The 25,425-nt window shown below is 40.0% G+C and overlaps 1 protein-coding gene across 1 annotated transcript in view; it reads left to right on the plus strand.

Moving 5' to 3' along the window:
* The window catches only part of SYT9 (synaptotagmin 9), a 157,052-nt gene that overhangs the window by 67,772 nt on the left and 63,855 nt on the right, over positions 1 to 25,425 (plus strand). Inside the window, exon 3 of the mRNA XM_007459868.1 lies at positions 599 to 1,145. Within this exon, the coding sequence (XP_007459930.1) occupies positions 599 to 1,145 (547 nt within the window). The remainder of the gene's footprint in view (positions 1 to 598; positions 1,146 to 25,425) is intronic.

A 25,425-nucleotide genomic window follows, 5' to 3' on the forward strand; every position in this document is an offset into this window, starting at 1 on the left:
TGCACCTGTCCAACAGAGTCCCCTACAAGCAGACACATCCTGTGACGTACACTTCCAGAAGAGCAAAAACTGTGTTCTCATAATGAAATCATTTGATTTGACCCAGTAAGAATATGCAGCCTTAGTAGGCTAAAAGCCAGTGACAGGAAATTCTGTGTAATTTAGAGAAAGAGCCATTTTTTTTCAGATAACACCTAGCTAACTATTTCAGTTTCAGGATGATACTGTATATCAAGGTGAATAATTTTATTTTTTAAACCAGTTTGTACAAATCTTTACCTCTCACCAGCTGAATAAGCTTCTTTAATGGCATATTAGACAGTTTAGAAAGTGCATTAAACCTTTAAAGCTCCGAGGTCACATGTTAGTAAGTTCATTTCCTGATGCCAGGCCTCAATTCTGAGCTTCAAGCCTTGGGGAGCAGCTTACTTGCATTGATGAGCATTTTGAATATAGGCCAAAAAAAAAAAAAAAAAAGCCCACAGATCTAAGCTTTTAACAGTGTGTTAATCAGTCTACCTACATCCCAGGCACAAGTTTCTGAAAGACCTGGAGCTAATGAGGTTATAACTTTGTTCTCTCTCGCTCTTCACTCAAGGCATGATTCAATCCGAAGACAACTCAACCTGTCAAACCCAGACTTCAATATCCAACAGCTTCAAAAACAGGAACAGTTGACCGGAATTGGTCGAATTAAACCGGAGTTATATAAGCAGAGGTCATTGGATAAGGAGGATGGGAAAAGGAGTAACAGCAAAGCCTGTGGGAAGCTGAACTTCATTTTAAAATACGACTGTGACTTAGAGCAACTCATAGTGAGGATTCACAAAGCTGTCAATTTGCCCGCCAAGGACTTTTCTGGGACCTCAGATCCTTATGTCAAGATCTATTTGCTTCCCGATCGGAAAACAAAACACCAGACTAAAGTCCACAGAAAGACCCTGAACCCTGTGTTTGATGAAGTGTTTTTGTTTCCGGTTCCCTACAATGACCTTGTAGCCCGGAAGCTTCACTTCTCTGTCTATGACTTTGACAGGTTCTCTCGCCATGACTTAATCGGCCAAGTGGTGGTGGATCACTTCTTAGACTTGGCTGATTTCCCCAGGGAGTGCGTCCTTTGGAAGGATATCGAATATGTCACCAATGTAAGTCTAACGTTTCTTCATTTTGGTTGGGGGAAGGGTGCTTCTCGGTCAGCATGCAAACAGATTACTTACACCTTATTTTATTTTATTTTCGGGGGGGGCAGAGTATAAAATTTATCTCAGTGTACTTAGAGCTATTGCTTCAAACCTCCTTGCACCTTTCCAGAAACAAGTCTCTCACAATATTCATTTTGCAGTTTCCGAGAATTACTCATGAAAGCAATATTAATAACATTCTCCCTTTTCTACTTTCTAATTCTAAGCAGTTCCCTAATAGGCATTAGATATTATCCGTCCTCCTTACCTCATTTTCTTTAGAGCTTTCTTAGGTTGTTTGTGCTAAATGGATCCTGGCATCCTATTAACTGTTATCTGCAGCTGAGAGACCGTCACCTTACTCTCTGAGAGCATTAAGCTCTTGCCATGTTCTCAGGTCAGCTCAGCAGCATTTCCCATGATCAGATCTTCACCTTCAATCCCAGAAGTGAGAATGATTGGGAAGAGTTGGCACCGTATTTTTAAATACAGAATCAAAGTTACAAGGAGGTCAGTCTGAAGACATCTACAGATATTGGCAAAACTAATCTATGCAAGGTCAAATCCTATTTAGAGCTCAGGAGAGAGGGCAGAAGTGCTATGTAGTGTTGCCATATACCCATGTTTACATTTAAACATGATATTGCAGCAGTGATATTTTTACTCCTTTTGCATCCTTTTCACTATCTGCAGAGGTGTATTGATGCTCCTGAAATAGAAAGGGAAATTGGACTATCTTAGGGGACTCTGATATTTTAAGGCCACTTGTTTCTTTTCCCTGTGTCCAGATTGGCTCAGGCAGCTTTGTTAGCTCATCTTCTGTGGGCGATAGCATTCTCTTTCTCTGTCTTGGCATCCAAGACAGCAAGCACCATAATCCTTACTCTGCTCGGATGATGATCTAGCTTGAGTTTGGAGCCCATTTAGTGAAAGGCTCTCACTCTGCTCAGGAAGAAAACACACAAAATCTCTTCCCAGTGACCAAATACCCACACTGATACTCTCTCATCTCAGCCGCTTTTGTGAACTGGGGACTCACATTCCAAGGGACACCTTCCCTTCACATCCTATGAGATACCAGTGCCAGCTTTGTCCTGCTACTCAAATAAGCAAGCAAAGTGGAACATGGAGTTTTGCTGGCCTTTATCATAATGATGAGGAAAGAAAAGAAGGAGCTGGAAAAGGTGCAGAGAACATCAGGTGATGAAACTAAGGTGATACGGGAGACTGGGGAAGGAACAGATCTCTTCAAACTTAAAAGATTGTGATATCTGTAAACCCAAAAATGGATGCTATGGGTGGCAAGGATTGTATCCCAAATCCCAATTGCCAAAATCAGGAGGCAGCCTTAGAAGCTTTAAAGAAACAAAATGGGCAGGCTGCTGATATTAAGGGATGAATGGCTCAAGAATGAACAGTCTCACTGGAGTTCTTACCAAGTCCCCTGAGATACTGCTGGCCAACAGTGATGAGTGTTGGTAGAGAGAGGTTGGTCATATCATCTTGTGTGTGACATCATTTTATATTTTTTGACTAATGGATTCCGTAAAATAATAGCTGGAGTGGTTATTAGAAATCTCAGCAGGGATCCTGCTGTGAGTTGCCTTCTAAAGACTTTGTGGAAAGAGTAACACTGAGTGCACAGTGGCTGGTAAAAATCTGGATAAGGCTGATCCCTGGTGGGCAGGTCTCTTAGACCTATTTCCCGTGGGATGAGAATATAGAATGGCAGCCTGCAGAGACCTTTTGGCCCTGAGATCACTGCCATGGTAGCACTCTCCTGTGACTATGAGTTTTCCATCCAGTGACGGAGAATCCTGGATTTCCAGAGTTGAGGAGAATGTGAAATTATTTATCAAGGAGGAAAACCAATAAGGCTAAAAGCCTCGAAATTCTCAGGTGTTTCCTCAGGCAAACAATAAATATTCTGAGCATTGATCGAAGCCTTTGGATGGCTAGCAGGAGAAAGGAGGTCCTGGGAATGGAATTACATGTTGTTTCACAATCTGCCATTTAAAAAAAAATTCCATTTAAAAATTGCTATTTGGGGCTGTTTGTGCTTTTTTGCATGTGACTTTGCACAGAGACTGAGAATGAGAGTCTGAGATTTACCAAGGTTTCACTTTTATAATATAACATATATGTCACACAGTGTATATGCTACACACGTACAGACTAATGAGGGAAATTAAAAGAGTAGTCATGACCCATCCCTCAGCTGAAGAGCAGACTACCACCAAGTACTTTGCTGATGACCCCTGGGTTGTCCTCCCCTGTCACATTCTCTCAGCCCATTCCTGCCAAGAGGAAACCACTGTCCTGAATTTTATTTGTAAGACAATGTATTGTTCAGTTTTGTCTGTTTCTGCTTTTCATAGCTCTTCTTTGACTTTTTTTTTTCAGTCCACGTTGATTTTGACATTTAGCGATAGAGATGAGTGGAGCTCTGGTTCATGTATTTTCATTACTGTATAAAATTCCATTGTGTTATATACACAAATTAGCTCTCTTGTACTGATGATATTGGGTTGTGATTAGTTTTTTATGATTCTGAATAATACGGCAGAGAACATTTTTATGCACATCTCCTGGTTCACAGATGCATTCATTTCTCTAGGGTGTAGCCCTGATAGAGGAAAAGTACACGTGTTCAAATTTTCTAGGCAATGCCGAGTTCGTTTTTCCACCGTGGCTGTACAAGATGACCCTCCCACTGTGAGGTATGACAGTTACTAATGCTCCACAGTCTCACCAACTCTTGCATTTGCCACATTGTTTAATATGTGTGCATGTGCACGCACGTAAAATGGAATATGATTTGTATATTCTTGGCCACCAAGGTTAACTATCTTTTGATATGTTCATTGGTCATTCACATTTCCTTTCTTGCTAAATGTTTGTTCAGCACTTTTTCATTTTTTTTTTTTCCTATAGTTTTCTTTTTCCTGTTGACTGATATATGTTCTTTATATAGTCTAGATGCAATCCTTTGTTGGTTATGTGTATTGCAAACATAGTCTCTTCATTTATAGCTGTCTTTATACTCACTTGATGGTATTTTTGATCAATAGAGGTTCTTATGTTTAATGTAGTAAAATGTATCAATATTTTCTATTGTAACTTAGCACTTTTCTGTCTTGTTCAAGAAATCCTTTCTTACCCTATGTCATAAAGATATTTATCCTATAATATCTATTAGAAGGTTAAAAGTTCTGGGGCTTCCCTGGTGGCGCAGTGGTTGAGAGTCCACCTGCCGATGCAGGGGACACGGGTTCGTGCCCCGGTCTGGGAAGATCCCACATGCCGCGGAGCGGCTAGGCCCGTGAGCCATGGCTGCTGAGCCTGCGCGTCCGGAGCCTGTGCTCCGCAACGGGAGAGGCCACAACGGTGAGAGGCCCGCGTACCGCAAAAAACCAAAACAAAACAAAAAAAAGTTCCGCCTTTCCTAATTATAATTTTAGTCCACCCAGAATCCAATTACATTGTGAAATGTAATATAGGCATCCTGTATTAGCTTGGGCTGCCATAACCAAGTATATAGACTAGGTGGTTAAAACACCAGGAATTTATTTCTCACAGTTCTGGAGGCTGCGAAGCCCGAGATCAAGGTGCTAGCAGATTCAGTTCCTAGTAAGAGCCCTCTTCCTGGCTTGCAGATAGCTGCCTTCTTGATGTGTCCTCACAGGGTGGAGAGACAGAGCTCTGGTCTCTCTTTTTCTTCTTGTAAGGATAATAATCTCATCATGGGGGCCTCACCCTCCTGATGTCATTTAAACCTAATTACCTCCCAGAGGACCCAAATGCCATCACACTGGGGGTTAGGGCTTCAACATATGAATTTTGGAGGGGCACAAACATTCAGTCCATAAGACACCCATATTTCTTTTTCTGTGTGGATGACCAGTTTTCTGGCATGTTTTCCCAATAATCTGCACTGTATGCTCTGTCCTGTATAGGTCTCTGTATATGAAGAGTCTGTTTCTGGTTTCTGTTTTCTATCGATTTTTCTATTTGAGTATCTCTACCAATAGCACTTGTAAATTAGTATCATTCTATGATAAGCTTTAACATCTGGAAGAGAAAATTATCCAGCCTGCTTTTTCTTCAGTTCAGTCTTGGCTTTTACTTGACTTTTCTCATAAATGTTAGAATCAGATTGTCAAATTAAAATTTCTTTCTGGTGTTTGGACTTCTATGAAGTCTATAGATAAATTCAGGGAAATTTTACATCTTCTGTGATATTGAGTCTTTCTATTCATGGTCATAGTGCACGTCTCCATTTATCTAGTTCTCCTTTAAAGTCTTTCATTCAAGGCTTATAATTTTCTACATGAGGATGTCTTTCATGTGTTTTGTTAGTTTTATTTCTAGGTATTTTTTGTTATTTTAAATAGTATCTTTTCTAAAATTGCATTTTCTATTGTTGCTATATAGTTATACAGTTTAAATTTTATATATTTATCTTCTATTTGGCAATCTTTTTAAACTTATTATTTATAATTTATAGATGCTTCTGAATTTTCTTTGTAGATAATCAGTCATGTGAGTTACGATAGTTTTGTTTGTTTTTTTATAATCCATATACCTTTTATTTTTAGTTTAGTGCACAGACTAGGATTTCCCTTACAGTGCTCAACAATAATTGGGGTACTAGTCATCCTTGACTTATTCCTTTTAAATGGAATGTCTTTAACATTTCCATTGAGTATGATTTTGCTACAGATGTATCGTGGTTGTCTTATCATGTTAAGAATGTATCCCTCTATTCCTAGTTGACTAAGCCTTTTATTAAATTGAAGTGTAGTTGATGAACAGTACTGTGTTAGTTTCAGGTGTACAGCATAATGCTTCAGTTATTTTTTCTGATTATATTCCATTATAGGTTATTACAAGATATTGAATATAATTCCCTGTGCTGTACAGTAAATCCTTGTTGCTTATCTGTTTTATGTATAATATTTGTATCTGTTAATTCCATACTCCTAATTTGCCCCCGCTTTGGTAACCGTAAGTTTGTTCTCTATGTCTGTGAGTCTGTTTCCATTTTTTATATAGATTCAGTTGTATTATTTTTTAGATTCCACATATGAGTAATACCATATAGTATTTATCTTTCCCTGTATGACTTCACTAAGTATAATATTTTCTAGGTCCATCCATGTTGCTGCAAATGGAAATATTTCATTATTTTTTAAGGCTGAGTAATAGTCCATTGTATGTTTACCACATCTTCTTAAGCCAGTCATCTGTTGATGGACACTTGGGTTGTTTCTATCTCTTGGCTATTGTAAATAGTGCTGCTATGAGCATAGGGGTGTATGTATCTTTTCGAATTATGGTTTTCATTTTTTCTGGGTATATGCCCAGGAGTGGGATTGCTGGATCATATAGTAGCTCTATTTTTAGTTTTTTAAGGAACCTCCATACTGTCTTCTATAGTGGCAGCACCAATTTACATTCCTACCAACAGTGTACAAGCGTTCCCTTTAACTCAGCCTTTTTATCACAGACATTCACTTTATCAAATGCTATGCTTGTGAGTTTTTGGTTTTTTTTTTTCATTTTAACCTACTATTTTGGTCAATTAGGTTGATCATTTTTCTAATTTTGAGTCAATCTTATATTCTAAGTATGATCCAGACTTGCCTTGATATATTGCCTGTTTTATACGTTGCTGAGTTTGGTTTGCTATTTTGTTTAGCATTTTTTGCATCTGTGCTCATGAGTGATATGTGTAATTTACTTTCTTGTATGGCCCTTATCTGGCTTGGAATCAAGGTAATTCTTGATTTATAAAACTGTCTGGGAGAATTATTTTGGATACCTCTCATTTGTTCCTGCTCAGGGCCCCTGGAGGCTTTGGGGTTTGTTTTTTTTTTTTTTTTGTGGTATGTGGGCCTCTCACTGTTGGGGCCTCTCCCGTTGTGGAGCACAGGCTCCAGATGCGCAGGCTCAGCTGCCATGGCTCACGGGCCCAGCTGCTCCGCGGCATGTGGGATCTTCCCGGACCGGGACACGAACCCGTGTCCCCTGCATCGGCAGGCGGACTCTCAACCACTGCGCCACCAGGGAAGCCCGATTGGGGGTTTTTGTTTATTTTTCTTCAAACTGAAAAGGGCTCCCTTAGTCTATGGCTTCTGATTAGTTCAGAAAATAAGGAAGGGGGGAGAGTGAGGCTGGGATGTTTATTCCCCTAGATGCCTTCATTGGCGTATCCATAGGCTGGCAGTAACCTTCAACTGAAAGCCATAGTCCTGAATATGTCTTTATTTTGCTGTTCTTCTTAGATTGTTTTTCTGGGTATAAAAATTGGGGTGTGGGGCATAAAACTCTCAGCTACTCTGATTGTAAAACTATCATTCCATAGTTTCCTGACCTTCAGTTGCTTCAGAGAAATCAACATTTAGTCTAATATTTATTCTTTTGTATGTAATGTTTCTTTTCTTTCTTACTGCTTTCAAGGTCTTGCTTTCCTGTTTAGTGTTTTGTAGTTTAGCTATAACATGTACAAGTGGGCATTTATTTTTATTTACCCTGACTGAGATTTATTGGGTTTCCTGAATCTGAGATTGTGTCCTTTTATCAGTTCTGGAAAAGTCTCAGTCATTTACTTCTTTCCATTTGTAGAAGTGTTATTTGCTGCATTTTCACATTTGCCTAATATATATTTGATAGCCTCTCTCTTTTTTTTTAACATACTTTCAATTCTTTTTTTTATTTCTTTTACCATTTCATACATAGGCATTTTTATATTCTGCTGCTTATAATGCCAGTAGCTATAATCTTTGCATCTCTGATTCTTTTGTTTGAAATTTCCATCAACTCTTACTCATCATGCATTGTTGATTCTTGGATTTAGTTATCTGTGATTGTGAGCTCATCTAGCTTAGAACTTTATCAGTAGACATTTTCAAGCTTTGAGTTTAAAGTGCATTCCTTCAGAGATGATTTGTGATTTCTTCTACCAGGTGCCTAGGCAAACTACCAACATGGAATAACTAAATTTTGAGCTTGAGGGTTTTTGGACAATGAAGTAGGCTGGATATAAACTCCAACTGTGTACGTACAGGCTTTTATTAATGGTTAGAACCTGGAAGGGGTTATTTTTTCTTGCTTTACCTAGATTAAGTCCAAGAAAGGATGTATTTCCAATGTCTACTTATTTAGGCAGAAGTACTGTTTTGTTTGTCCTTTAAGGATGTGACCCTCAGTCTTTAGGACTCCAACCTTTATGCAGGATTCTCCCTCAGTCCGCTAAAACTCAGGCACTAAGCCACCAGAGATTCACATTTACCTCCATTCAAACTCCAGCTCCACAACTTACTTACCTCTGTAGATTCATGCTTTCTCATTGTTTCCGGCACTGAAAAATTCCGTTTTTGTTCTATCAGCCCTGCTATGCATTAAAAAGGATTTTGTAATCTAGTATTTTTACTTGGAACATCCACCCTATGTTTGAAATACTGTGTTCTATATTGCTCAAAGCCTGTTCAAAAGAGCAGTTTTTACTTGTACTAACTAAATAATAATCTATGTATGTATGTATGTATTATTTATTAATATAACTAATAATATACGTTAAATGCCTTGCAATTGAGTACCAGAAAGAGCCTGAAGAGGTCCTGTAATCTAAAATCCTCATTTAGCAAATAAAACTGAAGTGGAGGGCCATTAAGAGAGTCAGCCAGGGTCACACAGCTGAATCCTGGCCAAACAGGACTTAGGAGTGTTTTTCAACAGCCGTTTCAGTCTGTTCATGAAAAGGTGTCTCAAAATTATCATATATGCTGGTTTACTTTTCTTTCCCCTTTTTTTCCTTGTTAACTTGTACTAAGCTTTTAGATCCCAGCTTAAATGCCCCTTCCTTGGACAACTCTTATATGAGCCCTGGACTAGAATAGGTTTTTCTCGTATATGCATCCATGATATTCTGTAATTCTATTATTATTCGTAATGCCTTTTTTCTTCCATATATGTAAGACTTTAAAATGCACGTTTATTTATTCTTATTATTATATGAATGATGTATATGTTTTATTTATTTAAAAATGTTTAGTTGAAGTATGATTGACAAAATAACATTACATTAGTTTCAGGTGTACAACATAATGATTTATATTTGTATATATTGTGAAATGATCAGCATAATAAGTCTAGTTAACATCTGTCACCATACATAGTTACAAATTTTTTTCTTGTGTCATTATACTTTCTAATATGTATTTGTTCAATTTTCTTTCTTCCCTATTAGACAGTTCTGTGAGCGCAGAGACCTTACCAGCTTGTTCATTACTCTGGGCTTAGCCTCTAGAATTGTGTCTGGAAGTGATAATAATTAATAACTACTTGCTAAATAAAATTAAGTTCCTCATGAGGGGCTAATTTGGTGAGGCTCTAGGGACTGGTTTGGTGGGGGGGGTGTTATGCGGAGCTGAATCTATTAACTAATTTTTTAAATTTTGTTCGTTATTTCTGTAAGGAGATTATGACTTTCATAAATGTTAGCAGTCATATAAAAATTAATCCTCACACCTTCCTATGAAGGGACAAAAAGGCAATTATTGAGTGTAAGACCGATAGTTTAATTAAACCTCTCAACTATTGAAGCCAGATCAATCAATAATAATATATAATGCATTTCTGTGGGATGTATATCAGTCAACAAGAGAGGAGATAGTATCTGGGGGAAGGTCACAGTTGTGAGGGCATGAGTTTAGTGGTCTGGGTGAATGTTGGCTGTTGTGCCTATGCTCTTGGCAGTTTTAGTACCCTCCACTCATCACTGGCTCCGTGGCAAATAGGCACTGAGCACTTCAGGAATTTCTCTCCATGGCCCACTTAGAAACTGTTTCTGAGACTTTCTCTAGGACCTATGATCATCTCAGCTAGACTCTACTTTGGAGGAGATGCCAGAGTTCTCACACGGTAACAGTAGAAGTCACAAGCTTCCCTCTATGCCAGTTTTGATCCCAGTTCATAAAAGGGAAGGGTACAATTTGCAACAGCATAGACTTTCTTTTAATATTATGAATCTTAAAACCTTGGATTTCCATGAAAATTAGACTTTGTGAGTGGTTTGCAATATTTTGCAGTGGTCGATTTAGGAATTTCCCTGTTCTGTCTTCCAGGGCCCTGGGGCCATTTCTAGACCTGATAAAGGTGGATACCTGGGACCACTCAGGGGAAGATAAAAGTATTCAGGGAAGCCCACGATGCTTGCTTTTCACAGTTGAATGAATATGGGACAGGCCGTCTCTTGACTGAAGAATTTTATTCATTTAATCCTGTTTCGTTCCCTTATACCTTGAGTCCTGAGTTGTTATCATATGATTTTATGGCTTTGTCACATTCAGTGGTGTTCTGGTAGATGTGTTAACAACTGGCTGGGGGTGGGGGATGGGAGGGGGAGCTGATTTGTAGCATTTGCTTGTTTTCATGGTGTAAATACTCACAGAAGGGCTGATTTCAACCTACTGATATAATATCACTGAAGGTGGAGTTGGCCAAACGTTCTCACATTGGCTCTGGCAAGCAAGTGCCAGCTGATAAGAGCCTGCTCCAGTAACACTGAGTGTAGTGCTGAAAACACTAAGGCTGACTGGTCCTAAGGAACCAACAATTTGAAAAACTCCATGGAAAGCCCTGGTTTCCAGCTGACAACAGAGAAGCTAAGTTCCTTCTATAATGTGGATGTGGGTGGAGTTCAGCCATCACTGGGGTCTAATGAGCTGTCTTCATGAGAGCCCACTGAATCCCACCCTACTGTTTTTTCCATTCATGATCCCTCAGACATGTTATCCCCTGGACGTTTAGATTATTCAGAGGGAGTGAAAAGGGGCAGAACTGCAGAACAGAACATCTGAAGGAAGGGATCAGTAAAACTACAGGTCTCTGAAAAATTGACTTTGATAGCTTTTATTGTAGTGTAAGTGCAGGGACAGTGCATTTGCTTTTTTTTTTTTTTTTTTTTTTTTTGCGGTACGCGGGCCTCTCACTGTTGTGGCCTCTCCCGTTGCGGAGCACTGGCTCCGGACGCTAAGGCTCAGCGGCCATGGCTCACGGGCCTAGCCGCTCCGCGGCGTGTGGGATATTCCCAGACGGGGGCACGAACCCGTGTCCCCTGCATCGGCAGGTGGACTCTCAACCACTGTGCCACCAGGGAAGCCCTGCGTTTGCTTTTTTACTTATTTACTTTGGGCTACACTGGGTCTTTGTCGCTGCGCTTGTGCTTTCTCTAGTTGTGGTACACGGGGGCTACTCTTAGTTGTGGTGTGCGGGCTTCTTGTTGCGGTGGCTTCTCTTGTTACGGAGCACGGGCTCTACGTGCGTGGAATTCAGTAGTTGTGGCACGCAGGCTCAGTAGTTGTGGCCTTTGGTCTCTAGAGCGCAGTCTTAGTAGTTGTGGCGCACGGGCTTAGTTGCTCCACGGAATGTGGGATCTTCCTGGACCAGGGCTCGAACCTGGGTCCCCTGCATTGGCAGGTGGATTCTTAACCCCTATGCCACCAGGGAAGTCCCGCATTTGCTTTTTAAAGTGAAATGTATGACATATACAAGAGTATATGTAATGCATATGTGTTACAGAACCAAACTTGTGTCCAGTCGCCCCATGTGCAATAAAGCCAATCTATTGACACCAGTTTGTGGTGAAGGAAAGTGCAACGTTTATTGCAAGGCACCCAGTGTGAGGCCAAGCAAGGAGAACTGGCAGCTCAAGCTCAAAAAGCCAGAACTCCCCAATGGCTTTTAGGGAAGTGTACTTAAAGGCAACATTAGGGGTGAGGGTTGCAGGGTGCCTGATCAGCTTGTGGACATTCTTCTCATTGGTTGGTGGTGGGATAACAGGGTGGTATTTGGGGAGTTAACATCATCAACCTTCTGGTTCCAACCTGTCTGGAATCTCCATGCTTGTGGTCAGCATGCAGATAACTTCTCCTACCTGGTAGGGGTTTTATTATCTGCAAAACAACTCAAGGATATGGTAAAATATTGTCTATAGCCCTTAAAGAGGAACTAAAGGTCCTTAACTTTGTTTTATGGCTAAACTATTATTTATTCTGTCTTGTTTGACTTTTTCTTTGTTTCTGCATTTTCTTACTTCTCTGATTAAATTTGCTATTTGGATTCGGGGAAGGCCTAGGAGGCTAAAGGTTTTGTACCAAACAAGAGGAGGAGGACATGGGGTGGGGGGAGGTCTGTCCCTGGGGAGGCCCCACAGGGTCCTGCTTGGTTCATATGTATGATTGAAAAACAATAACAAAACGTGTATCTGTCAGTCCAGAGCTTAGCTGAAGAAAGATAACATTATCAGTCTCTTTGAAGCTCCCTGTGTACCCCTCCTCTGTCCCCAAACTCTGCTGCCCAGGTAATCGATATATTGAATTTCATATCTATAATTCTGTTGTTTTTAAGTCATTTTACCACATAAGAGTAGTTTGTTCAATATTGCCTATTTTTGAAGTTTATGTGAAAAAATTATATTTTGTGTATTCTTCTGCAAACTATTACATTCAATATTATGTGTATTGAATCACTTACTTTCACCTACATACTGTAGTTCTTTTTTTTGGCAGGGTGTTTTAGCATTTCATTGCGTAGTGTACGATAATTTATTTATCTGGTCTCTAGTCAGTGGTTATTTGAATTAATTTTTTTTCTAGTTTAGAAAATGTGGCTATGTGTGTACGTTCTGTACATTTCTCCTGGTAAATATGTGCAAGAATTTCTCTAAGGTATGTACCTGCGAATGGAGTTGCTAGATCAAAAACACGATATTTCTTTTTTAATGCAGTTTTTAAAGGTTACCCTCCATTTACAGTTATTAAGAAACATTGGCCATATTCCCCACGCTGCACAATATATCCCAGCAGCAGTACATGAGCCCATCTTAGTCTCCATTCTCTCCAACATTTGGTATTGCTACATACTCTAATATGGTGACCACAGATTCTTTTGAGTTTTGTACATTGACAGTTATACCATGCATGAATAGGTAGTTTTGTTTTTCTCTATTTTCCTTTTTGATTCTTTTGGCTTCTCCCCTCATCCTGCTTTTTGCTGGCTTTATTACATTTGTCAGGACTTCTAATACAAAGGCCACTATAATAATTCATGGCTTGTTCTGATCTTAAAAGGAATGCTTTGAATTTTCACCACTAAGTAGGACATTGCCTATAGACTCTGAAAACCTGAATGGATATTGAATTTTATCATATGATTTTTCTGAGTTTATTGAAATGATCATATGTTTTGCTTCTTTTATCTTTTAATGTGATGAATTACATTGCTTTATTTTCTGATTTTGGTGAGAACTTGTATTTCTGGGATAAATCCTACTTGTTCATGATGTAGTTTTTTCATCTACGTGAATATACATGAATGTGTGTGTGTGTATTCACCTGTTTGGTTTATTAATATTTTGTTAAAGATTTTACAACTAAATTCACAAGTGAGATCAGCCTCTGATTTTATTTTATTGTTCTCTCTTCATCTGGTTTCATCATCCGAATGGGTGATGGAGCATTCTCTCTCTTCCTAGTCTCTTGAAATAAACTTTTCCTTCAATGTTTAGTAGAATTGACCCACACAACTTTCTGGGTCAGGTGTTTACTTTGGGGGAAAATGATTCCATTCCTTTGATGGCTATAGCAGGATACAAGTTTTCTCTTTCTTTATGCATTGATTTTGGTGATACAGATTATTTTAGAAATTTGCTTATATCATCTGTGGCTTAAATATATGGACTTGAAATCTTCTTCATAATCTTTTCTAATCTTTTTACTTTCTGCCTCATCTGTAGTTATGTCCTTTTCGCATTTCTAATACTAATGCATGATCTTTTCCTATTTGTTCCTGTTCTCTTTTTCTTTGATCAGTGCCATTGGAGGTTTGTCAATTTTATTAGTCTTTTCAAAGAACCACTTTTAGTTTCGTTGAGTCTATTTAAATTTTGTTTCTTACTTCTTTTTTTTTTGACTGTATGATTTTTTTTCTCTTTTTAATTTTTGGTTTATTCAGTTATTTCTAATTTCTCATATCTTTAGGTTAGTAATTTTAAGTCTCTTTAAACTTTTTTTAAACCACCTTATTGAGTTATGATTGACATGTAAGAAGCTGTACCTATTTAATGTATATAACTTGATAAGTTTGGGGATAAGTATACCCTCATGAAACTATCACCACCATCAAAGCCATTGACATATCTATTACCTCCAAAGTTTCCTCCTGCCCCCTTTGTTATTATTATTAATATTACTATGATCATTATTTTGGTGTGGTAAGAACATTGACATAAGATCTACCCTCTTGGCAAGTTTTAAGTATCCAAAATAACGTTATTAGCTGTAGGCACAATGCTGTATAGTAGATCTCCAGAAATTATTAATCTTGCATAGCTGAATCTTTAAATTTGCATGTGAGGCTATAGCTTGCCCTTGAAGTACTGCTTTAGCTGTATGTCAGCAAATTTTGATATTTATTACTTTCATATCATTCTGATCTAAGTGTTTTGTAATATCACATACAGGCTTTTTCTTTGATCTATATGTTACTGAAAGGTATATCTTAAAATTTTCACGTTATATAGTTTTTAAAAACTGTTAGTGCTCTAACTTAATTGGAATGTGATCAGATAATATAGACTATATTTTACAGATTATTTGATATATGTTGAGATTTGCATTATGTTATCTTCCACTTCAGTTTTTATAAATGTGTTGTATGTGCTTGAAAAGATCATGCATTACTGACAACCATATCTTGATTGAAATTTTTTGTCAGGCTAATGTATCAGTTAAGGAGTGTTCTCATTTCATTCTTTTACATGTAGCTCTCCAGTTTTCCCAGCATCACTTACTGAAGAGACTGTCTTTTCTCCATTGTATATTTTTGCCTCTTTGTCATAGATTAGGTGACCATAGGTGCATGGGTTTATCTCTGGACTTTCTATCCTGTTCCATTGATCTATATTTCCAGTTTTGTGCCAGTACCATACTGTTTTGATTACTGTAGCTTTGTAGTACAGTCTGAAGTCCTCTAGCTCCATTTTTTCCCACTATTATGTTTATTGTTATTGAAATTTTCATGTAATTTGTCTTTATTTTTTTAACATCTTTATTGGAGTATAATTGCTTTACAATGGTGTGTTAGTTTCTGCTGTATAACAAAGAGAATCAGGTATACATATACATATATCCCCATATCTCCTACCTCTTGCGTCTCCCTCCCACCCTCCCTACCCCACCTCTCTAGGTGGACACAAAGCACCGAGCTGATCTCCCTGTGTTATGTGGCTGCTTCCCACTAGCTATCTATTTTACATTTGGTAGTGTATATATGTCCATGCCACTCTCTCACTTCATCCCAGCTTACCACTCCCCCTCCCCATGTCTTCAGGTCCATTCTCTACATCTGCATCTTTCTTCCTGTCCTGCCCCTAGGTTTTTCAGAACCTTTGTTTTTTTTTTTTTTTTTAGATTCCGTATGTATGCATTAGCATACAGTGTTTGTTTTTTCTCTTTCTGACTTGTTTCACTCTGTATGACAGTCTCCCGGTCCATCCACCTCACTACAAATAACTCAGTTTCGTTTGTTTTTATGGCTGAGTAATATTCCATTGTATATATGTGCCATATCTTCTTTATCCATTCATCTGTTTATGGACACTTAGGTTGCTTCCATGTCCTGGCTCTTGTAAATAGTTCAGCTCCGTTTTTCTTTCTCAAGATTGCTTTGGGTATTCAGGATCTTTTGTGTTTACATACAGATTGTAAAATTTTTTGTTCTAATTCTGTGAAAAATGCCATTGGTAATTTGATAGGGATTGTATTGAATCTGTAGATTGCTTTGGAGAGTATAGTCATTTTGATAATCTTGATTCTTCCAATCCAAGAACATGGTATATCTCTCCATCTCTTTGCATCATCTTTGACTTCTTTCATTAGTATCTTATAGTTTTCTGACTACAGGTCTTTTGCGTGCTTAGCTAGGTTTATTCCTAGGTATTTTATTCTTTTTGTTGCTATGGTAAATGGGATTGTTTCCTTAATTTCTCTTTCTGATCTTTCGTTGTTAGTGTATAGGAAAGCAAGAGATTTCTGTGTATTATTTTTGTATCCTGCAACTTTACCAAATTCACTGATGAGCTCTACTAGTGTTCTGGTAGCAACTTTAGGATTTTCTATGTATAGTGTCATGTCATCTGCAAACAATGACAGTATTACTTCTTCTGTTCCAATTTGGATTCCTTTTATTTCTTTTTCTTCTCTGATGCTGTGGCTAGGACTTCCAAAACTATGTTGAATAAAAATGGCAAGAGTGGACATCCTTTTCTTGTTCCTGATCTTAGAGGAAATGCTTTCAGTTTTTCACCATTGAGAATGACGTTTGCTTTGGGTTTGTCATATACGGCCCTTATTATTGGATTGGCCAAGAAGTTCGTTCGGGATTTTCCTGTAATATGAAAAACCCGAATTAACTTTTTGGCCAACCCAATATGTTGTGGTAGGTTCCCTCTGTGCCCATTTTCTGGAGAGTTTTTTTTTATCACAAGCAGGTATTGAAATTTGTCAGAATCTTTTTCTGCATCTATTGAGATGTTTATATGGTTTTTGTTCTTCAGTTTGTTAATGTGATATATCACATTGATTGATTGGCGGATATTGAAAAATCCTTGTATCCCTGTTAACTAAGTGTTATTCAACCCAGAAGTCCTACTACGCTTAGTCCTCACCTCATTAAGCAGGCCCTTCCTAGATCTACCCAGAACAGATTAGCTGTCCCTTGTGTGCTCTTAAAGTTTCCTCTTTGTTCCTCTTCATAGAAGTTATCACATTTGATTGTGAGTGTGTGTTTATCCCACTAGAGCAGATACTCCTTCAGGGCAGTCTGTGACTGAACCCTCAGTCCTTAACCTAAGAGTTGGCTGTTAAATCCATTTTGAGTGAAAGAACAAATGAATGAAGATAGCTCTAATATAGTGTGTGTCTTTAATAGGATTCTCTAGAAGCAGAGGCTGAGAGGACTCTTGTGCAGTGATTTGTTGGGGGACTGCTCTCAAGTGAAATCTGTAAGGAAGGAAAGGGGAGCAGGATAGGAAAAGAGGGGAGTTTGGTTAAAGCCTGTCCCGAGCCTAATCCCATAGCTGTGGAACATGAAAGGTACCATGGAGGTATCCCACCCTGAGGCAAGGGGGCTGCCTTTTAACTAGTTTGTACTAGTTTGCCATTGGCTGCAGGCCACCCCTGGGTAGAGGGTATAACTTACCAGTCATTTAAGGTGGCTCCCATCAGCTGGGGAGAATTCCTTCAAGAAGGATGCAGCCATGAGCTGTGGGCAGCCAACACTCACAGCAGCTAAGGATTTGGTGCACCGGCCTGGTAAAGGGGATCTAGGCAGGACTGCAGTGTGATACAACAGAACAATGGGAAAAGGGCTTATGGAGACGCAGGAGAGATGCTGACTCACGTGACCTCTGAGGTGTAAGGAAATGAAGGAGAGAAAGGACTCTCCTTCTCCCCCACTACCCCAACCCTATATACTCCTTTCCCAGCCAAGAGTCTGCTTGCTGCCTCTGTCTGCGTACCAAAGGCAGGCGTCTGCACAGCCAGCCAGGTGCTCCTGAGAGGGAGGCTGCCTTTGCAGGGAGCTGGAGTGGGCTCCACTTGGTCCCCGTTTACATAGATATCTCCACAGCTGGATACATGGGGACAGCACAGTTCAATGAAAACATCTGCAAGCCTGAACATCTGAAGGAGAACTTAATAGAGTTGTCAAGGACAGCAATTTCATCTCTGAAGAAAGGTGAGGCTAGTCAGGTAGAATGTCCCCTGGGACCATCTTTAATGACCTTCTACCTGTGGAAGCGTTATTGTCCAAAACAGTGACCCAGTTTCCTGACAGAAAGCCTTGTCCCACGGATTGGCGTTTGCTTGCTTAGAAAATGAGTTTTGAGCCTTTGGAGAATCCAAGTAGTCTGTGGTATTTACAATACAGCCTTACTGTCCAGTAGTTAAGTGTAGTCTAATTCTGACAGATGGCTTCAAGGGAAATTTTCTTTCAGACTGGATTATTGTCTAAATGCTCTAATTAAGGGGAGTGTATAAACATAGTGGGGGAGGGAAAGGGAGGGAAGGTAGACTGTTCCTTAGGAAGCTGTTTTGGAAAATGGCCACGTTTGCAATCTTTATCCTCTTAGCCCCACACGCGCAGCTACACTGAGAATCTAGGCCACTGCTTTGCTAAAAGCATGGTAGTGCTGGATCAGTGGTCCGCTTTCAGCAAGGAGCCCTCACTTAATTTCCTACGAGGTCCTGTCCCTCTAGCCTCATTTCCATCTGGTTTTGTCTTTTGTTAACTGTCATGTTAACTAACTTTGTAACTATCTTGGGGTGTAATTTCCAGAATAATTTTATCATTAACATGAACAGGGCTAAATTTTTAAAACCCCAATTGATCTATCAATTCAGTTGTGTTAAACATTGCTAACCATTCTTTTATAAGTCTAATACTTTGATTTTAAAATATTTAATACTTAAGATTCTACTCTATTACCTTTCTCTTTTTTCCTTTTCTTTCTTTCTTTTTTTTTTTTTTTTTTTTTTGTAGTACGCGGGCCTCTCACTGTTGTGGCCTCTCCCGTTGCGGAGCACAGGCTCCGGACGTACAGGCTCAGCGGCCATGGCTCACGGGCCCAGCCGCTCCGCGGCACGTGGGATCTTCCCGGACCGGAGCACGAACCCGTGTCCCCTGCATTGGCAGGCGGACTCTCAACCACTGCGCCACCAGGGAAGCCCCCCTTTTTTTCTTTTTTAATTTTTTCTTTTTCTCTTTTCCTTTTTTCTTTGTTTTTTTCCATTATCTTTCTTAATTCTTACCAATTTGAGACCTAAGTAGCTATAGGAAAAGTCTACTTGGCTGTCAGATGCAGAAGGATGGATATTGCATGAGTGGGTTGAGAAAAATCTGATCTGGAAGTCAGGGAATGAGTTCTGGGTTAGGAAGTGAGTTCCAGTTCTGTCTCTATCATTTATCCAACAAATGTTTTTGAATACCTACTGTGTGCCAGGCAATGTGCTAGGCATCGAGTACATATCGTCCCTACTCTCTTAGGTCCTGAGAGATGGGAATGTGGGACAGAAGGGGCAGATAGTAAACAGAAATTTTCCCAGATAATTATTTACATGTGTGGTTGGTACTGTGCAGGAGACATAGGTGAGTACTACTTTTAAGACCTAACCTAGCCTGGTGCATCACAGAAGGATGCTTGGAAGAGATAACACTGAAGTTGAGGCTAAAGGAAGGATAGGAGTTGACCTGGAGGAGAGCAAAGTTCTAGGCAAAAGGAAATGGCACGTGCAGAGGTCCTGAGACAGAAACAATTTTGGCAAGTTCCAGGAGCAGAAAGCACAGAGTGGTTAAAATTGGGGAAACAAGATGGAAAATAGACCAGAACTCAGGAAGGAGCAAGATATTAAGTAGGGTCTTATAGGCAAGAATAAGTCTTTGGGTCCTGATTTTATGAGTCATTTTTGAAAGATTTTGAAGAGTGACACAAATAGATTCATGTTCTTAAAAGATTGCTCTGGCTGCAGTGCAGAGAATGGACAAGAGGGGACAGCGAGGAAAGGGTCAGGCTATTGTAGAGGGCCAGGAAGGAAATGATGATTCTCTCACCAGGATGGTGGTAATAGACAAGGAGAAAAGTAGCAGATTCCAGAAGTTTTAAAAAAGTTTTATTGAGGAATAATTGGTATCCAATAAATTGCATATGTTTAAGAGGTACAGTTTGACAGTATTTGACATATGTATACATTTGTGAAAACATCACTACAATCAAAATATCGAATATATTTATCACCCCCAAAACTCGTCTTATGCCCCTTTGTATCCCCTCCCAGCCTCCCCTCCCTGCCATCCATGCTCCAATCCCCAGGCAACTGTTAATCTAGATTCTGTCAGTATAGATTGGTTGGGATTTTTCTAGAATTTTATATACATAAAACCCATACAATATGTTCTTTATTTTGTTTAGCTTTTTTCAATCAAAATAATCATTTTGAGGGCTTCCCTGGTGGCGCAGTGGTTGAGAGTCCGCCTGCCGATGCAGGGGACACGAGTTCGTGCCCCGGTCCGGAAAGATCCCACGTGCCGCGGAGCGGCTGGGCCCGTGAGCCATGGCCGCTGAGCCTGCGCGTCCGGAGCCTGTGCTCTGCAACGGGAGAGGCCACAACGCTGAGAGCCCCGCGTACCGCAAAAAAAATAAGTAAATAAATTCTCATTTTGAGATTCATCCATGTTGTGTGTATTAATAATTTAATCCTTTTGTTGCAAATTACTGCTCCATTGTATGTATATACCACTATTTGTTTATCCATTGCTCATTTGGATTATTATTACTGGATTATTTGGGTTATTTTAAGTTTAGGACTATTACAGATAAAGCTCCTATCAACATTCATGTGCTTTGTGTGGGCATATGCTTTCATTTTTCTTGCTTGATTGCCTAGGAGTAGAATGGCTGGATCCTGTGGTAGGTATGTGTTTACCTTTTTAAGAAACTGCCAAACTGTTTACCAAAACGGTTATACCATTTTACATCCACACCAGTGGTGAAGAAAGTTCTTGTTGCCCTACATTCCCACCAGCACTTGGCCAGGTCAGTCTTTAATTTTAGACATTCTAAGGGGTGTAAAATGGAATCTCATTGTGGTTTAATTTGCATTTCCCTGATGACATGTTGAGCATCTTTTCACGTGCTTATCTAGCATCTGCTTATGTTCTTTGCTGAAGTGTCTGTTCAAATCTTCTGTCCATTTTTATTTTTATTTTTTAAAATTATTTATTTATTTATTTATTTTTGGCTGCGTTGGGTGTTCATTACTGCGCGCCGGCTTTCTCTAGTTGCGGTGAGTGGGGGCTACTCTTCGTTGCGGTGTGCAGGCTTCTCATTGCAGTGGCTTCTCTTGTTGCGGAACATGGGCTCTACGAGCGCAGGCTTCAGTAATTGTGGCACGTGGACTCAGTAGCTTTGGCTCACAGGCTCTAAAGCGCAGGCTCAGTAGCTGTGGCGCACGGGCTTAGTGGCTCCACGGCATGTGGGATCTTCCCGGACCAGGGCTCGAACCCGTGTCCCCCCCATTGGCAGACGGATTCTTAACCACTGTGCCACCAGGGAAGTCCCTTTTGAAATTGGGTTGTTTGCTTTCTTACTCTTGAGCTGTGAGTATTCTTTCTGTGTTTTGGATGCCAGTTCTTTATCCAAATATATGATGTGAAAATATTTTCTCCCAAACTTTGGTTTGTATTTATATTTCCATTCTCTTTTATCGTTGTCTTTTGAAAAGAAGAATTTCTTAATTTTGCTCGTCTGTTTTATCAGTTTAATCTTTTACAGAGTGTGCATTTAGTGACATATCAAAGAAATCTTTGTCTCATCCAAATTTATACAGTATGATTTTATACTGTTTTCTTTTAGACGTTTTATACTCTCAACTCTTATATTTGTGACTATGATTCATTTTGATTTATTTTAATATGCAGTGTGAGATACAGATTGGGGGGTTGGATTTTTTTTTTTTTGCATATGGTATCCAGTTGTTCCAGCACCATTGTTGTAAAGACTGTGCTTTATCTATTTAACTGTCTTTTGCACTTCTGAAGAAAATCAGTTGATCATATATACAGCTCTATTTCTGGGCTCTATACTTTTCCATTGCTCTATTTGTCTATCTTTACTCCAATACCACAGTGTCTTGATTATTGTAGATTTATTATAAGTCCTAAAATCAGGTAATGTGAGTGTTCCAACTTTGTCCTACTTTTTCAAAGTGGTTTTGGTTTTTCTAGGTCCTTCAAATCTCTATATGCATTTTATGATTACCTTATCTATTTACACACACACACACACACACACACACACACCCTATTGGAATTTTGATTAGGGTTGCATAAGATCGATTTGGAAAGAATACACATCTTAAAAATATTGAATCTTCCCAGTCACAGTGTATATCTCTCCATTTAATACATCTTCTTTAATTTATTTCAGCAACGTTTTGTAGTACAGATCTCTGTAGCTCTCTCGGTGTTTATCTTTCTCCTCCCTGGTACTCTGCTCTGTAAACTCTAGCTGGCATGGACTTTCCAGAACCCCAAGTCCATTTCCTCAACTCAGGCTCTCACTGGGCTCTGCCTAGGTTCCCACTTCTGTGCTGTGTCTTGAAAACTCTTTCCAGATTGTGAGCTGGGGCAATCATAAGACCACCTTGTTTGTTTCCTGTCCTTCAGATATCTCTTACCTTTATTGCCTGATGTCCAATGTCTTGTAAACCATTGTATCATATACTTTGTACAGATTTTTAGTTGTTTAAAATGTGAGGGTAAATTCACTTCCTGTTTTTCCATCATTTTCAGAAGTGATTAATTTTCTTTGAGACTTGAAGAATAGAAATAGTCAAAGATGATTTTTTTGGTTTCCAGCATAGGCAACCTCAAGGAAGGTGTTGGTATTTACTGAGATAGGAAGCATTCGATGAAGAAAAGGTTGTTTATTTTTTTGGTGTAGGTAAGATCATGGGTTCCACTTTTAACATATTGAGTTTGCACTTTTGGTGAAATAGTCAAGTACAAAAGATACAAAAGCAGTTGGATATACTAGGCTCGAGCTCAGAAGCAGGCTCTGAGTTGGAAATATGAATTTAGCAATTGTCAACATATACTGCTTACGGTATTTGAATCATAAAGTTTGATGAAGTTACTTAATAGAGAATCTATAGTGAAGAAGGCAAGGAACATGGGACCAGTTCCTGAAACCTTAAAGTAACCCGAAGTGGGAGAGCCAAAGAGGTAAAAGGAAAACTGATACTGTATCATGGAATTCCCTAGAAGCATGTTTCAGGGAACTGTGAGTGGTGGGTCAACAGCTGCACTGATGTCAGTAAAGAAAGGCCTGAAAGAATCCATTGGATCGTGCAACGTGAAAGTCTTTGGTGACGCCTGTAAGGGGGGTCAGTGGCAAGGACAGAAGCCAGAGTGGAGTAGACTGAACAGCAGACGAGAGGGAAGGGGGTGGGGGAGGGAGCAGTGTATTTACACACATTTGGCTGCAAACGGGAGGAGAGGGATTGGAATTAGAGAGGGTTTTGTCAAGATGGGAGGGGTCAGGCATTTTAAATGCTGACAGGTAATAGCCAGTCAAGTGGGGGAACTTAAAGGAAAAAGGGGATGCAAAGTAGAGGGCGCCCCATGGCCAGGAGTCTATGCGAGGGTGAAAGTGAATGGGATCCAGAACAGAATTGGTGGACCAGCTTTGGATAGGACACTTCCTCCTCCATTACAAGTAGGAAGGAGACGCCCTACACAAGCAGGAAGTGACGTTAAGCCCCATCTGGTGACTCTGTCTTGTCCATGAAGCGAGACACAGAGCTGTGTGCTGAGAGTGAGTGTGAAGTGGCCCCTTCCCTCAGGGAGTTAGTGGTCCTTTGGGATGTACTGGTCTGATGATTGCTTTTACAGGAACTACAAAATATAACTTGTTGAACTCAGCCTCACTTTACCTTCGTTATATTTTAAACTTTAAAAGTTATTTTACATTTCAGAAGTAATTTGTTGGCTTTTCCCTTTATTATCGAGAAAACTTGAGTAAAAACAGAAGGGTGGATAATCCTGAGTACAAAGTCACTTGTAATCCGTCTGCCCATAGACAGGCTCTGTTAATGTTTGGATATGTCTTTCCTGTATAGTCTCCATCCATGGCTCTTCATGTGCAGTTTTTGTATGGTTCTGACACGGATTGGCCCGCTTCTTTGCTTTCCTTTGTTTAAGGGAAGAAGCAGAAAGCACAGCTAGGTCTCTCAGAGGACCCTCCCGGCTGGTGGTGGGGCCCCTGTCCCTTGACAGCTGGACAGGGCTTGGTTCCCTTTGCCCGTGTTTCCTGAGGTCGGGGATTCTCTGGCAGCCAGGCAGCCCTGGGCAAACACACATCCAGTGTGCAACCTTCAGAAGAAGCTTGTCTGGTTGTTTCTCTCTTTGGAGGCCAAAGGGTCACAGTCAATATGTCCAAAAGAGAAGCTGGCACTGATCAATTAGCCAATACTACTTTCAGACAGTCTTATGAAAACGTTGAGATCAAAGCAGGGTAACGCTTGGAGGGCCAGTGCTGGGGGAGTCTCATATGCAGCTTCAAGGATCTTAGGGCCAGCGTCTCTGCGACAGAGGATGCTGCTGGCCCTGGGAAGTAAGGAAGTTTGCAGATATGTGATGCTTCCACTTAGGCCTGGAGGAAAGGGTGTCACTAGTCATTCATAGCAGGATGTAGACAGCAGCTTGTTGAGGGGGTGGGAAGCTGAACAGAGGAAATGTTGGAGTTTTGCCATGTTGAGACAGAGATCAACAGCTCAACAAGAACAGGGCATACAGGGATGGTCAAGGCCCAGTGAGGCATTGATCTTTCAACAGACATTGCAAGTCAGGCTCAACGCTAGGCACTGGAATGCCCATAGAAATGGAAGGAAGAAACCATAAGCTGGCGGAGGCTTACGTCTGTGGTATCAGAGTAGGAAGCCAGTTCTAAGAAGAAGCAACTCGTCTCTAGCTCTGTTTATCCCCTTCTCACACTGGAAGAGTGAGAGGGGGAGGAGAGAATGTTTACTGATGAGGGACTTTCTTTAATACCTGGGTTTCATATTCTAGATACTTTCAGAATGAAAAGGAACACTTTCAGCATAGAAGGAGTCCCCTGTCAGGTCACACAATGTTTAATGACTATAGTTTGACCACACTCTTACAGAAGAAAATAGGAGATCCTCCCCTTCAAAGACGTATGTGGGTTCCAGGAAGCCGCCTGAGAGTCTCGTGTTGGCCTCTGAACCAACCCCATCACCCTCCCCAGTCCCTATAAATCTGTTCCCAAAAAGAAATGTCACCAGATGGCCCTGCAAATGTCACCTGGCCGTCAGCATGGCTTCACCCAAAACAGGGAGGCATTAGAGAATCTAATCCATAGTTCATTTCCTTCATTCCAGTTAGTTTGGGCTCCTTTACTGGGCATTTAATGCTTTCTTAACACACTGGGCTGGGAACAGTAATGTCCTTAATTGAACTGTTGTTGAAGAATCTTGCTTTTACGTTTAATGGGAGAGGGTCCAGTGACTCACAGATCCCAATATCTTGTAAGAACTCCTCTCTTGTTAGCATTTAATGCCAGATTTTACTGCCCTCTGCTTCATGAGCTGCACACTCCCTCGGC

Source organism: Lipotes vexillifer, unplaced genomic scaffold (genome assembly GCF_000442215.2).
Source record: "Lipotes vexillifer unplaced genomic scaffold, Lipotes_vexillifer_v1.1 scaffold61, whole genome shotgun sequence".
Classification (NCBI taxonomy): Eukaryota; Metazoa; Chordata; class Mammalia; order Artiodactyla; family Lipotidae; genus Lipotes; species Lipotes vexillifer.